Genomic DNA, 12,213 nt, shown 5'->3' with positions numbered 1-12,213 from the left:
TTTTTTTCAATGCAACAGAGGAAGCAAATCTCTCTGACCTTTTCGTTTCCGGTTCATTAGATTTATCTGACATATTACGAGGACAGAGGTCATAGCTCTTAGGTGAGATGGTATTTACTTTTTTTGACATCAGTAAATTATCATAAATTGAGTTCAAACCAAATTCGCCGGTATCTTTGTTTATGGAATTATTCTTGAATAAATTTTTTTTAATTTCGATTGTTTCCCTGAAAATTTGCTTTAAACCTTGGTCCCTAGAAATCAAAGAAACATTTTCAAACAAAATAAAATGATGTGGGAAATTATAGATATGTTCCAAGAGAGCCGACGTGAAATCTTCAGGTTTGGTATTTTACTTTAAAGACGATGAAATAGAATTACGATGTTGTAGCAATCTCATTTTAAATTCTGGTTAGTACGTCCCACATAAGAGTTTCCACAAGTACATGGGATTTTATAATCCCCACTTTGTTGCTCTACGGAAGTCCGATCCGTTCCAGAATTTAAAAAACTAGCCAAAGTATTACTACCTCTTAAAGCTACCTTTAAGCCATTATTTTGTAAAATTCTTTTAAGTTTTTCACTCAAACCTGGAACATATGGTAGAGAACAAAAAATATCTATCTTTTCTGTTGTTTCCAGAATATCGTAAGAAAATTCTAGAAATTTTTTCCTTCTTGTCGAAAAAGTCTGGTTTATTATCCTCTTTTATTTAGCCTTTATATATCCTCTTCTAATATAATTAGAAGAGGATATATAAAGAAGCTAATTTGATCCAAAAATAAAAGTTCTAGTGGCTATTTTAAGAGTAAAATGAGATTGGAGGGCAAGCAGCCCTTTTCTTCAGCCCATTCATTTTCTAAGCCCATCCAGTCTCAATTTTGGGACAGCTGTTTTGAAGAGCATAGTAGAACGGTCAAGCAAATATGTTCTTAGGGATATTGGGCATGTCAGCCCCGCATAGTAATGCAATAGGTCTATTATGCTTTAGAACTAAATATCGCTTTAAAACTAAATCAAAAGGCATTTTGTTTTTGGTTGCCAATAAGACTCTTCAGTAATATATCGAGAATGACTTGGGGTATCAAGTTGAGAATTTTGGGGCTGTTACTATTACTACTTCTCCTCTTAAAATTTAAATAAACAAAAAGAGTGTAAGTGTATCTAAGTTTTCAAAGAGCATAAATCGAATCTTTTGGGAATAATCTTAAGATTTATTTGCCCAGGTCAACTTGAGGAGGCAAAAAATTAACTTAAAAATACAATTTTTGCCAGGTTTAGAATTTTTAAGTTACTCCTAAAATACAAATAGCAAGCCAGACTATGGATTCTAATGGGGGATAAACGAAATGATACAATTTTTTTCATGAAAAGAAGACGTCAATAAAAAACGAATAGAAAATAATTTAAAAAACTTTTTCGACAAAATAAGTTTTTCAAAGAAAAGTAAAGAGCTCCATTAAGCCACAAATAATCAGAAATAAAGTCAAATAGCCTTCCAAGCGTAAAACTACCTCAAATCAATATTAATAGATAAATAAAACTCAAAACGAACAGACATTACAATAAATAGCCAAGTCAAATTTAAAAGAAGCAAAAATTAACATTAGTAGGACAGATTACACTCATGCCTTCTCAAGACCAGAGAATAATCTGTGCTTTACTAAAAAAATCCGTTTTAAGTTTTTCCAATTCTTTTACTTTAATAAATAAGAAATTACTGAGACGTTAGAGAATAAATATTAGTAGATGTATATTAAATTGACAATCCACGTTCATTTTTTTTTCAGTGATGCACAAATTATGTTTTGGTCTTGAGAAGGCTTGGGGGCTACGAGCCATTCTAATGTTAATTTTTACTAGTTTTTATTCTTTTATTTGGCTATTTAATGCAATTTGTATACGTTTTTAGTTTCATTTTTTTATTGATAGTTATTTAGAGTTGTTTTACAGCTTGGAAGATTATTTAACTCTATTTTTCTCTTTTTTGGCTACATGACAAACTTCTTTCTTTGAAAAAGTGTTTTAAGATAATAGTATATAAGCAGCAACCTTACTCCTGTTTATGTTAAATTGTGTTCTTTTTAAGCTTAACTTAATAATTCCTTTTGCTTTCTGTTTGTTTCAGCATTTACTTCTTAACGTATAGCCGTATTCTGTATATCCACGTTTGATTTAATTCAGTATTTTTGTTTTTGATCACCTTCGAAATTGTTTATTAATTGAATTTGATTCGCGTTTGCATTAAAATTAGAAAATTATAGTACGACCATCCTAAGCTTTAATTTGGGTCTTTACCTTTCATTAAAAACATCTTTTTCTTTTGTACTGTTTTTAGAATAAGTATCATTTAGAGCCGATAAATACAAATTCAAATGTGTAAAGGCATAAGTAATTGAATTTGGGAGTAAAAAAAAATGTTCTGTTTTAGCTGAGGCTGAAAAGGAAATGAAACTATATTCAGAACCCAAAGACTTTTCGGTCATTTGCTTTGCTGGTGCAGCTACAATACAGGAGTACTTCTTTACCGGTGATTCTACTATGATCTTTGTTCCTAGATCTGGAGATCAGGTAAGCCTCCTGTGTTTTATTTTTGGAGTTCATTAAGATATCACCTTTTCCATATACCTGAAAAGTTTGTTCAGTGTTTTGCCTTTTGTTTTGTCTTGTCTTTTGTATTGGACTTAACTTTTGTATTTCTCATCAAAGCTATCATTCAGTGTCAACTGCTAATAGATGCTGAAAATATGCATAAAAGGTCTGAAATAGTCATTTTTTAGAATTAAAAAGTTGACACCTTGAGAATGCTACTGTGTAGCTGTTAGTTGGAAACCAAGGAATTCAATTATAAGTTTGCTCAGTTACTCACTAAGCTCAGCTTGAATTTGTGATTCCCTAAAACGAAGCGTTATCGTTATCTAATAGCGCCCAAGGTAGTATTAAATGACACCAACAAAATATTGTTTACACAAACCATTGGAATATTTTTTCTCGAGAACGTCAAATGTCAACAAAGCATCAAGTTGCGCTCAATCAAGCTCTCCATTCTGATATATAACAAGTGCTATGCAACATCAAATCAAATAATATAGAAAGGGCAAGTTGAAGGAAAAAATCTGTATTATAATATCTTGGTAACATTTTAAAAATGAAGCGCCCGTAATACTACAAGTAAAACCAAATAGTTAAAAATAGCAATAACTGTAATTAAATCCAATTAAATTAACGATCAATTAAGCATTGAATAGCTAAAATTATTAACAGTCGTACCACTTTCTAAAGGAGGCCCTAGATGGTCAATTATCTTGATCAAAAACTTCCGTTAGTCGATTGACTCAAGCATGATTGACCATCTAGAAACCTGTTTGACGCTTGAGTCAAGCGTTGACAGCTACTTATAGAAAGTTTGAATGACTCAATCCTTTTGATCAAAAGCAGTGTGTTAGATTAGCTTCGGTCAAGATTGAAGGGCTGATTGAAGGGTTGGTTGAAGATTGATTGAACCACATACCAATGGATTGATGAAAGCTTTTGGTCAAACTGATTGACTGTTTAGAGCTTCCGTAAGAGACCACAGGCTAGTCACAATAAAGATGGTTATCATGAGCAACTGTCATGCGAAAGCAACAAAACAACAACATAGTTTCTGTAAAGTCTCACAGTTTAAATGTTTTAACTAACTTACAGGCATAGCTTAACATGTAATAAAATACTAGGTAATTAAATAAAAGAAGATTTGATTAAAAAAAAATGAAGGATGAATTAGCTACAAAGCTGAACATTTGCCTTGTGAGAAACCTACCTGATCCTTAAGAATTACGATCAATTGATATGACAAGGACTTTTATGGAAATTTCTTAGGGAGGTGGCAAGGACATGGTTCTTTACTTTTGCCTTATATGTGGAAATGTGTTTGAGACGGTGGGTCATATGATTGGTGAGTCTAAAAAATTGAGTTGGGAGAGAAAGAAAATACTTTAAGATTGTAGGTTTGATGAAAAAGAACTTTAGAATGTAGTGAGGGATGAAGGCTTTGTTGTGTGTTTAAAGATTAAAATATTTTTTTTGACTAGCAATGGTGCATAGAAACAGATTTTTGTTGTTTATTTAATGGTTTGATTTATGTGATGTTTGTTTTTAATCAGTTTATTTTAGTTGCATTTATATAAGAACTAAATTTTTCATTACGATAGCCCTCTGGTTTGTAGAGCAGTAAAGTTACTTTTTATTATTATTATCAAAATCTTCACGACGTGTTCAAACTTTAATGCTAGAGTGTCCGGTTCCGAAACTGACACTAAGTATTTGGCCTCGGGGGCGAGAACTATTTGAATACACCAAGGACACACACAGATTGGTAGATTTGTAGGGCAGTGATTCTAATCTGTATTGAATTAAAGAACAGATAGTTCATTCGTAAAACTAGATTTTACCTTTAAAAGAACATTTCTTTCCTTCTACAAACTTTCTGTAAGTTCAGCGAAAACAATCGATAGAGATTAAATTATAATTTAATAATTGTTTACTATGCTAACTAGGCGTCCGACTTTTATAAATTATGATTTTTGGTCAAAATTAAGACATTACAGCACGGGTATGACAGAAGGGGGAGGGGGCTTAAGGATCGCAGAAAAAAGACATGATAGGAAGCCAGCTTGCCATCAATTGGCTTTTGGTCTTTAATAGAGGTCCTTTTGGTCTTTCTTTTTTTTCAATTCAAATTGACCCTCTTGGCAAACTCTTCTTCCGTGGAAAAGGGTCCAAGTTTTTTCAGCTTTCATTTTTGTCTGAGGAGGGCAATTAGAGAGCTTAGTAATGATTGCTGAAACATTTTCTCGTCAAAAAAAAATTAAATAAATATCGGAGGCATTTATAGAATATTCTATGACACACTGTTTTTTTGGGGGGGGGGAGAAATAAAAAATAAGTGAGAAAAAGTACAAGCTAGAAAATAAAAATAACACGTTTTTTTCCATGCTTTCATTTTCAGTTTCTTGAAATTGAGAGAACTGTAAAAACTAGGGTTAAAATGACACTTTAAACATATTCTTTGTTCGTTCGATTTCATTCTGTTCTTTTCAATTTTTTTTTTCAAATCCAAATAACCAAGAGGTTGATTTACTATCCAGGTACCTTGAGAGGGATTTAGATTAATGTGCTTTATGACACAAAATGTGGAGAGGTGGAAGGGGTATCCACAAAGAAATTTTCTAGGAGGCAGGATACAAGCGTTACAAGGAAGTTTTTTGAAGTTTAAATAGTAATATTAATTTTTATGTTTCTTTTATGCATATCAAAAACCTCATGATATCAATGAGTAAGTAAACAAAAAAATGGTTTTAATATAAATAAATTTTAAAAAATAACATTTTTAAAGTGATTCCAGTCCTTAAAATTTATAGGCATTAACAATGAAGGATACAGTGTTAGTCGAGTAGCATTAAGCTTAATTCATACTGATGGCCATACACCCTTAACCCCTTTTTAAGGATTTCCAGACTGCCGAATGACGTAATAAGTTTGCCTTATTAATGAGTTAATGATATTTTAACAGAATTTTGAATATTTTTGTGGAATTTTTAGTAAATAGGGTGTCATTAATTTAACTATGGACCTCTGCGTGGCACCTTTCCAAGGTCATTCTAAATAAAAAGTCAATGAACTAGTACTTGACTCATATATTCATCAATTTACATTGCATAAACTTTACAAATTTTTATTTCCTCCTCCAGAGGTTAATAATGTTATGAAAATTCAATCATTAAAATCCAAATTCTGACTGAGGTTATCAATAAGAAACTTTCAGGGTATTAATTTTGGATAAATCCAAAGATTATTTGGAACTTATTCTTTAAGGGGAAACTACAGAGCAACAAATAAACCTAATGTGTGTCTAATTAAGGCTTGCAATGGCTTTCTAAGGCTAGCCCCTTGAGGAAAATTTCCTTTAATTCCAATTCTGTATATTTTCAGTATTCTCTCTAAATTACCCCTAAAATGATTGTATTTTCAAATTATTATTAGAAATGAGACATTCAGATTTGTATGTAAACAGATTTTTTTTTTTCTAGATTGAATTTTTTCAGAACTTCAATTCTTAAAAAAATTTTCAAGACTTTTGTTAAATCCTGCAAGCATTTCTTAAATAAAAAAAAACATTTTCATTTATGTCCTTCCTCACTGACGTGTATGTCTGTATAGCATAGGCAGAAATAAATATAATCAAGTGAACCAAACGAAGTAGTAATATTTTTATTTATAAGTAAATATAAGTGCACAGTATAACTTTATTCATAAAACACTTTCTGAAATGTGTAGCATATCTCCACTTTGAAAGTAAATTATAGACAAGGATGACAACACAAGAACCTTAGGGACTTAAGGCTCAACAACTGAATATTTGGGCAAGTTACTACCAATCAAACAAAAATTATACTTTTTATGCAAATGGATGTCTTTCTGATGGAAAATGTACACTCATAAAGCAGATATTCAATTCAATTTGCATTCGTCGAAAAGGGTAACATCACAACATATTTACATTCTAAATTAAAACAATTTAATCTGTTTTACGCAGACCAAGACTTTCTCTAAGTTTTACACATACTTTACAGTCAGATGCTAATCTTGGACGGAGGACCTTCATACCGTCCCTACAGATATATACCTTTTCAAATATTCTTGTCACCGTAATTTCAACAGTATAGTTTCTATGCCTCAAAGGACGGATTGCCATTTATTTTGCAAGTGGTATTTCATAATTTCGAAAGCAATTCTCAGGAGCGCTCATAATCAGTCATAATTACACTATTTCTGTGCATAATTAGTAAGTATCTTCTTGCAACGTTTCTTAACATCCTCATAATGGGCCAAAATTTAATAAACCTTAGGACTGGACAACTTTAGAAATCATATTGCTTCTAGTTTCCTATTTTTTAATATAAAAGCTGATTTAATCCTTGATACTTCACAAGTTCGGGGCATCATTTCCCGTCCCAGTTGGTGTAGTTCATTCAAGAGCTCGTGATCTCACCGTCAGCACCAGCACTGAGAAAAATTTTTCGTTCTTGTAATAGAAGAGAATATGTGTCCCTCGCCATGTCCGGGCAATTGTACCTTAGCTAAATTAAATAAAAAAAGTTTTTTTTTTAACTGAAAGTAAGGAGCGACATTAAAACTCAAAACGAACAGAAATTACTTCGTATATGAAAGGGGCTTTTCCTCCTCAACGCCCCGCTCTTTACGCTAAAGTTTGTCTCTTTCTCTCAACTCTACTTTTTAAAACAGTAAAAAACTTTAGCGTAAAGAGCGGGAAGTTGAGGAGGAAAAGCCCCTTTCATGTACGAAGTGATTTCTGTTTGTTTTAAGTTTTAATGTCGTTCCTTACTTTCAGTTAAAAAAACTTTTTTTTTATTTAATTCCTGGACGTTTTTGAATTAATGTATGTTTTGATCTCGGCTCTCCGCACATAAAAAAACTAAAATGAAATTTGCATACTACTTTTTGTTGGCTAAATGGCTTTCTCATATTTTTAATCGGAAGATTTTGGGGAAAAAAGTGAGGGGGGAGGCCTAGCTGCCTTCCAATTTTTGGATTACTTAAAAAGGCAACTAGAAATTACATAAAAAGGCAACTAGAACCTTAATTTTTTACTAACGTTTTCATTAGTAAAAAATATACGTAACTTACGAATTAACTTACGTAAAAAAACTTCTATATTCGTATGTTTTATTGATCCTGAATTAAAGAATTTTAAAAATAAGGCAAAACTTTGGCTTCAAATTTGGGTTGATTGTGGTAGACCTATAACGGAGTCTGTTGCGGATATAAACCCGAAAACAAAGAATGATTATAAAAAGTACCTTAAATCTATTCGTTATAAGGGTATGGAATTTCCAGCCTCTAAAAAGAATTGGTCTAAATTGATCAATTCTGAGAAGCTGGATAAAAGTGATCTTTATAATAGTGATTCGAATTCTAGTTCAACTTGGTATGTTTACTATTCGGGAATTTTTTCTAAAATTAATTTTTTTGTGCAGTCACATTATTCTCGGTTACTTTCTAAAATTCTACCGCCTTCACTTCATCAGGGCCATATTATTCCAGTATCAATAACAGCTGTTGAAAATACAATTAAGCAACTGAAATCTTCATCCATTGATATTGATGGTGTTAGTTTAAATAATATAAATCCAAAGTGTGCTGTTCTTTTATTTCATTTGCAGTTGTTCTTCCAAATGTGTTTAACATCTTCTCTGGTTCCAGATAGCTTTCTTTGTGGAAATGTCACCTCAATTCTAAAGCGGGGAAAACTCCCTTCTCAATGTTCATCTTATCGCCCTATAACCACTACGTGTAACTTGAGTAAAATCCTTGAATATATATTAATTCCTCATTTAAATGAAAATATAAATTTCGGATCGAATCAATTCGGGTTTCAAGCTGGTATTGGTTGTCAACATGCACACCGTGTTCTTTCTTCCGCCCTTAAGAATAGCATGGCTGAGGGGTCGCCACTTTATATGTGTACTTTGGACCTTTCTAAAGCTTTTGACAATGTAGTTCACTGTCAAGCTTTTTTTCCCTTTTTAATAACGGTGTAAATCTTTCAGTCATTTTTCTTCTTCGTTTTTGGTATGAGAATTCTTTCCTCCAAATTAATAAATCTGGATCTCCGTTTGTCCGTTTATGTCGAGGTGTCAAGCAGGGAGGGGTTTTATCACCTAGTATATTTAAAATGTACATTTCTGGTATTTTAGATGAAATTAGATCAAATTATTTTATTGGACTCTCAGATGTTTGTTATCTTGCTTATGCAGATGACCTTTTACTTTTGTGTAAAAATAAGCAAGGTCTTTCGTTCATGGTCTCAAAAGTTTCACGTCTGTATTCTAATATTGGTCTATCTCTTAATGTTGAAAAATGTGAATTTCTAGTTTTTAATGGTCCGACTTCCCCTAGTGCTCCCTTAGCTTGTCGCAGTTTTTCAATACCCTTTGTTTCCGCCTTTCGGTGGTTGGGTATGACTGTTACGAATTCAATTTCTTGCCTACGGCAGTGCACTGTTCGTGATGTTCAAAAGAAAATTCAAATGGGCTATTCTAAGATAGTTGCTAATCGAGGGAAGTATAATAGACGTGCACTCGGTAGACTATATGCTACATTCTGTGATAATTCTGTCCTTTATCTTTCTGGTTTTTATCCCCTTCTAAAGAAAAAAGATGTTAATCAGATTCGGATTTTTTATTTCAGATATTGTAATTTTTTACTTTATCTCCCCCCTTGGTATAGCAATGGGAAGAATGGGACATCAATGGGTTTGATGTCCCTGATATAAGTGCAAAGTTGGCCCTCATGTATGGAAGGTTGTCGGAATCAGCTTTTTATCGTTTATCGCCTCATCATCCTTTGGTCCGTCTGTTCGGTTAATCTCATCGTAGCGTAATGTTTTTTTCTATTTGTAGTGTATTTTACTTGTAGTGTATTTCATTTTTTTTTCTTTTTGTTACTCCACAAGTGCCATAACTTGTTATGATGTGGGTTAAAAATAAATTATTATTATTATTATTATTATTGCGTATATGAGGGGGTTCAACCCCTCGTCAATACCTCGCTCTTTACACTAAAGCTCAAATTTTGTCCCAATTCCTTAAGAATGACCCCTGAACACAAAAGCCGTAGAATAAATAGTTAAAATTACTAAAAATACTTTAGCATAAAGAACGAGGTATTACAAGGGGGTTAACGCATCATATGCGTAATAATTTCTGTCTGTTTTAAGTTTTAATGCTGCTCCTTACTTTAAGTTGAAAAAACTTTTCACATTATTTTTTCATTGTTTTTTAAATAATGCTAGAAAATCCTGCACCCTCTTTATTGAAATTCTCTTCCCCCATGACAAATTCCTCCATGGAAAGATCCTCCCATGTAACCACAACCCCTTCAAATCCCCCCTCCCCCCAAAAAAAACAAAAAAATCCCCCTGAAAACGTCTGTACTCTTCCCAAAAACCATTGCTACATGTAAACACAGGTCAAAGTTTGTAACTTGCAGCCCCTCCCACAGAGACTGTGGGGGAGTACATCGTCCCCAAAGACATAGTTATTAGGTTTTTCGACTATGGTGAATAAAATGGCTATCTCAAAATTTTGATCCTTTAACTTTGGGGAAAAATGAGCATGGAAGGGGGCCTAGGTGCCCTCCAATTTTTTGGTCACTTAAAAGGGCACTAGAACTTTTCATTTCTGTTAGAACCAGCCCTCTTGCAACATTTTAGGGCCACTGTGTCGATACGATCACCCCTGGGAAAAAAAAACCAAATAAACACGTATCTGTGATTTGTCTTCTAGCAAAAAATGAGAAATTCCACCTTTTTGTAGATAGGAGCTTGAAACTTCTATAGTAGGGTTCTATGATACGCTGAATCTGATGGTATGATTTTTGTTAAGATTGTATGACTTTTAGGGGGTGTTTCCCCCTATTTGCGAAAATGAGGCATTTTTTCAGGCTCGTAACTTTTGATGGGTAATACTAATCTTGATGAAGCTTATATATTTTAAATCAGCATTGAAATACAGTTCTTTTGATGTAACTATTGGTATTAAAATTCCGTTTTTTAGAGTTTCGGTTTCTATTGAGCCGGGTCGCTCCTTACTACAGTTCGTTACCAGAAACTGCTTGACTATAGAAAAATTCAAACATACGTTACTTAGATATTCTGGAATTAAATTACCCATGGCAATATTCTTGATTAACACAACATTCATTCTTTGCAATGAAAAGTACCATTTACGTGCCTTCGATTGTAAACGAGGTGAAATTTTGATCCACAGTGATTCATACAAATTTACCTGAATTAGTCACAACGGGAACGGTTGTGATTACAAAATGATTCACATACCCTTCCATAAGCTGAATTTAAAATCATTTTATATATTTCTTTTCAAACTTGGGTTTATCACCTGGTCGTCTTTAATCAATGGTGTCTGTCAAAGTTTTCATGTACGGCTTTTAGTTTAATTAGAGTAGTTTGGGGGCTTTTGTGACTTTAAAGCCATTTGGAACCATCCGTTTTGAAGGAATATGATGCATGGCAATATTCTGTTTTGGCAAGAGTTTTGTAATAAGTTTCTGTTTTGATTGCGCCCAATGCATCCCTCCATCAACCAGACAATAATTGCGAGAGATAAAGAGTTTCTAGGGTCACGGGTTCGCTCGTAAAGGGGAAGACAGAATACGTTACCAAATCTTTAATTCAACGGGGATTTCCTCATCTACTTCGAAAAACCAACAAACTGCTTCCTTCTTCTCATCAGTGGCTATACTGGAAAAATTAGGTTCAAAGGGGTCTTTTAACCATTTATAGTTGTTAAATAAAAAAAAAAACAAGTTCTTTTAACTACAAATAAGGAGCGACATTAAAACTTAAAACGAACAGAAATTATTCCATATATGAAAGAGGTTTTCCCATCCTCAACATCCCAGTCTTTACGTTAAAGTTTGAAACTTTGTCACAATTGTACTCCTTAAGACAATTAAAACTTTAGCGTGAAAAGCGAAGCGGGGAGGAGGGCACAGCCCCTTTCATATACGGAATAATTTCTGCCGGTTTTAAGTTTTAATGTCACTCCTTGCTTGTAGTTAAAAAAAAACTTGCCTTTTTTATTTAATTTCTAAACATCTTTGAATTAATGCATGTTTGATTTTGACTCTCCACACATGAATAACTAAAAAAAATATATATATTCTTTTTCTGCTGAATGACTTTTTCTTAGTTTTGATCGGACGTAGATTTTTGGTTATGCTGAACAAAATGGCAATCTCAAAATTTTGATCCGTTGACTTTGGGAAAAGAATGAGCGTAGGAAGGGGCCTAGGTGCTGTTCAGTTATTTTGGTTACTTAAAAAGGGCAATAGAACTTTTAATTCTCATTAGAATGAGCCCTCTCGCGGCATTCTAGGACCATTCGGTCGGTACAATCACCCCTGGAAAGAATAATTAAATGGAAATAAAATAAACACGCACCCGTGATTGGTCTTTTGGCAAAAATATATGAAGTTCCACATTTTTGTAGATAGTAGTTTGAAATTTCTACAATAAGGCTCTCTGATACGATGAATGCGACAGTGTAATTTTTTTTAAGACTTTTAGGGAGTTTTCCCCCTATTTTCCAAAATAATGCATTTTCTCAGACTCGTAACTTTTAATGGGTA

General features: G+C 33.0%; 1 protein-coding gene across 4 annotated transcripts in view; it reads left to right on the top strand.

The window, feature by feature from the left end:
* The window catches only part of LOC136043391 (caspase b-like), a 128,098-nt gene that overhangs the window by 29,290 nt on the left and 86,595 nt on the right, over positions 1–12,213 (top strand). For all 4 annotated transcript variants that reach the window (XM_065728316.1, XM_065728303.1, XM_065728311.1 and 1 more), the window contains exon 3: positions 2,432–2,571. In XM_065728316.1, the coding sequence (XP_065584388.1) occupies positions 2,432–2,571 (140 nt within the window). The remainder of the gene's footprint in view (positions 1–2,431; positions 2,572–12,213) is intronic.

This window comes from Artemia franciscana, chromosome 2 (assembly GCF_032884065.1).
Source record: "Artemia franciscana chromosome 2, ASM3288406v1, whole genome shotgun sequence".
NCBI lineage: Eukaryota > Metazoa > Arthropoda > Branchiopoda > Anostraca > Artemiidae > Artemia > Artemia franciscana.
This window is presented reverse-complemented; position numbering and strand designations above follow the sequence as displayed.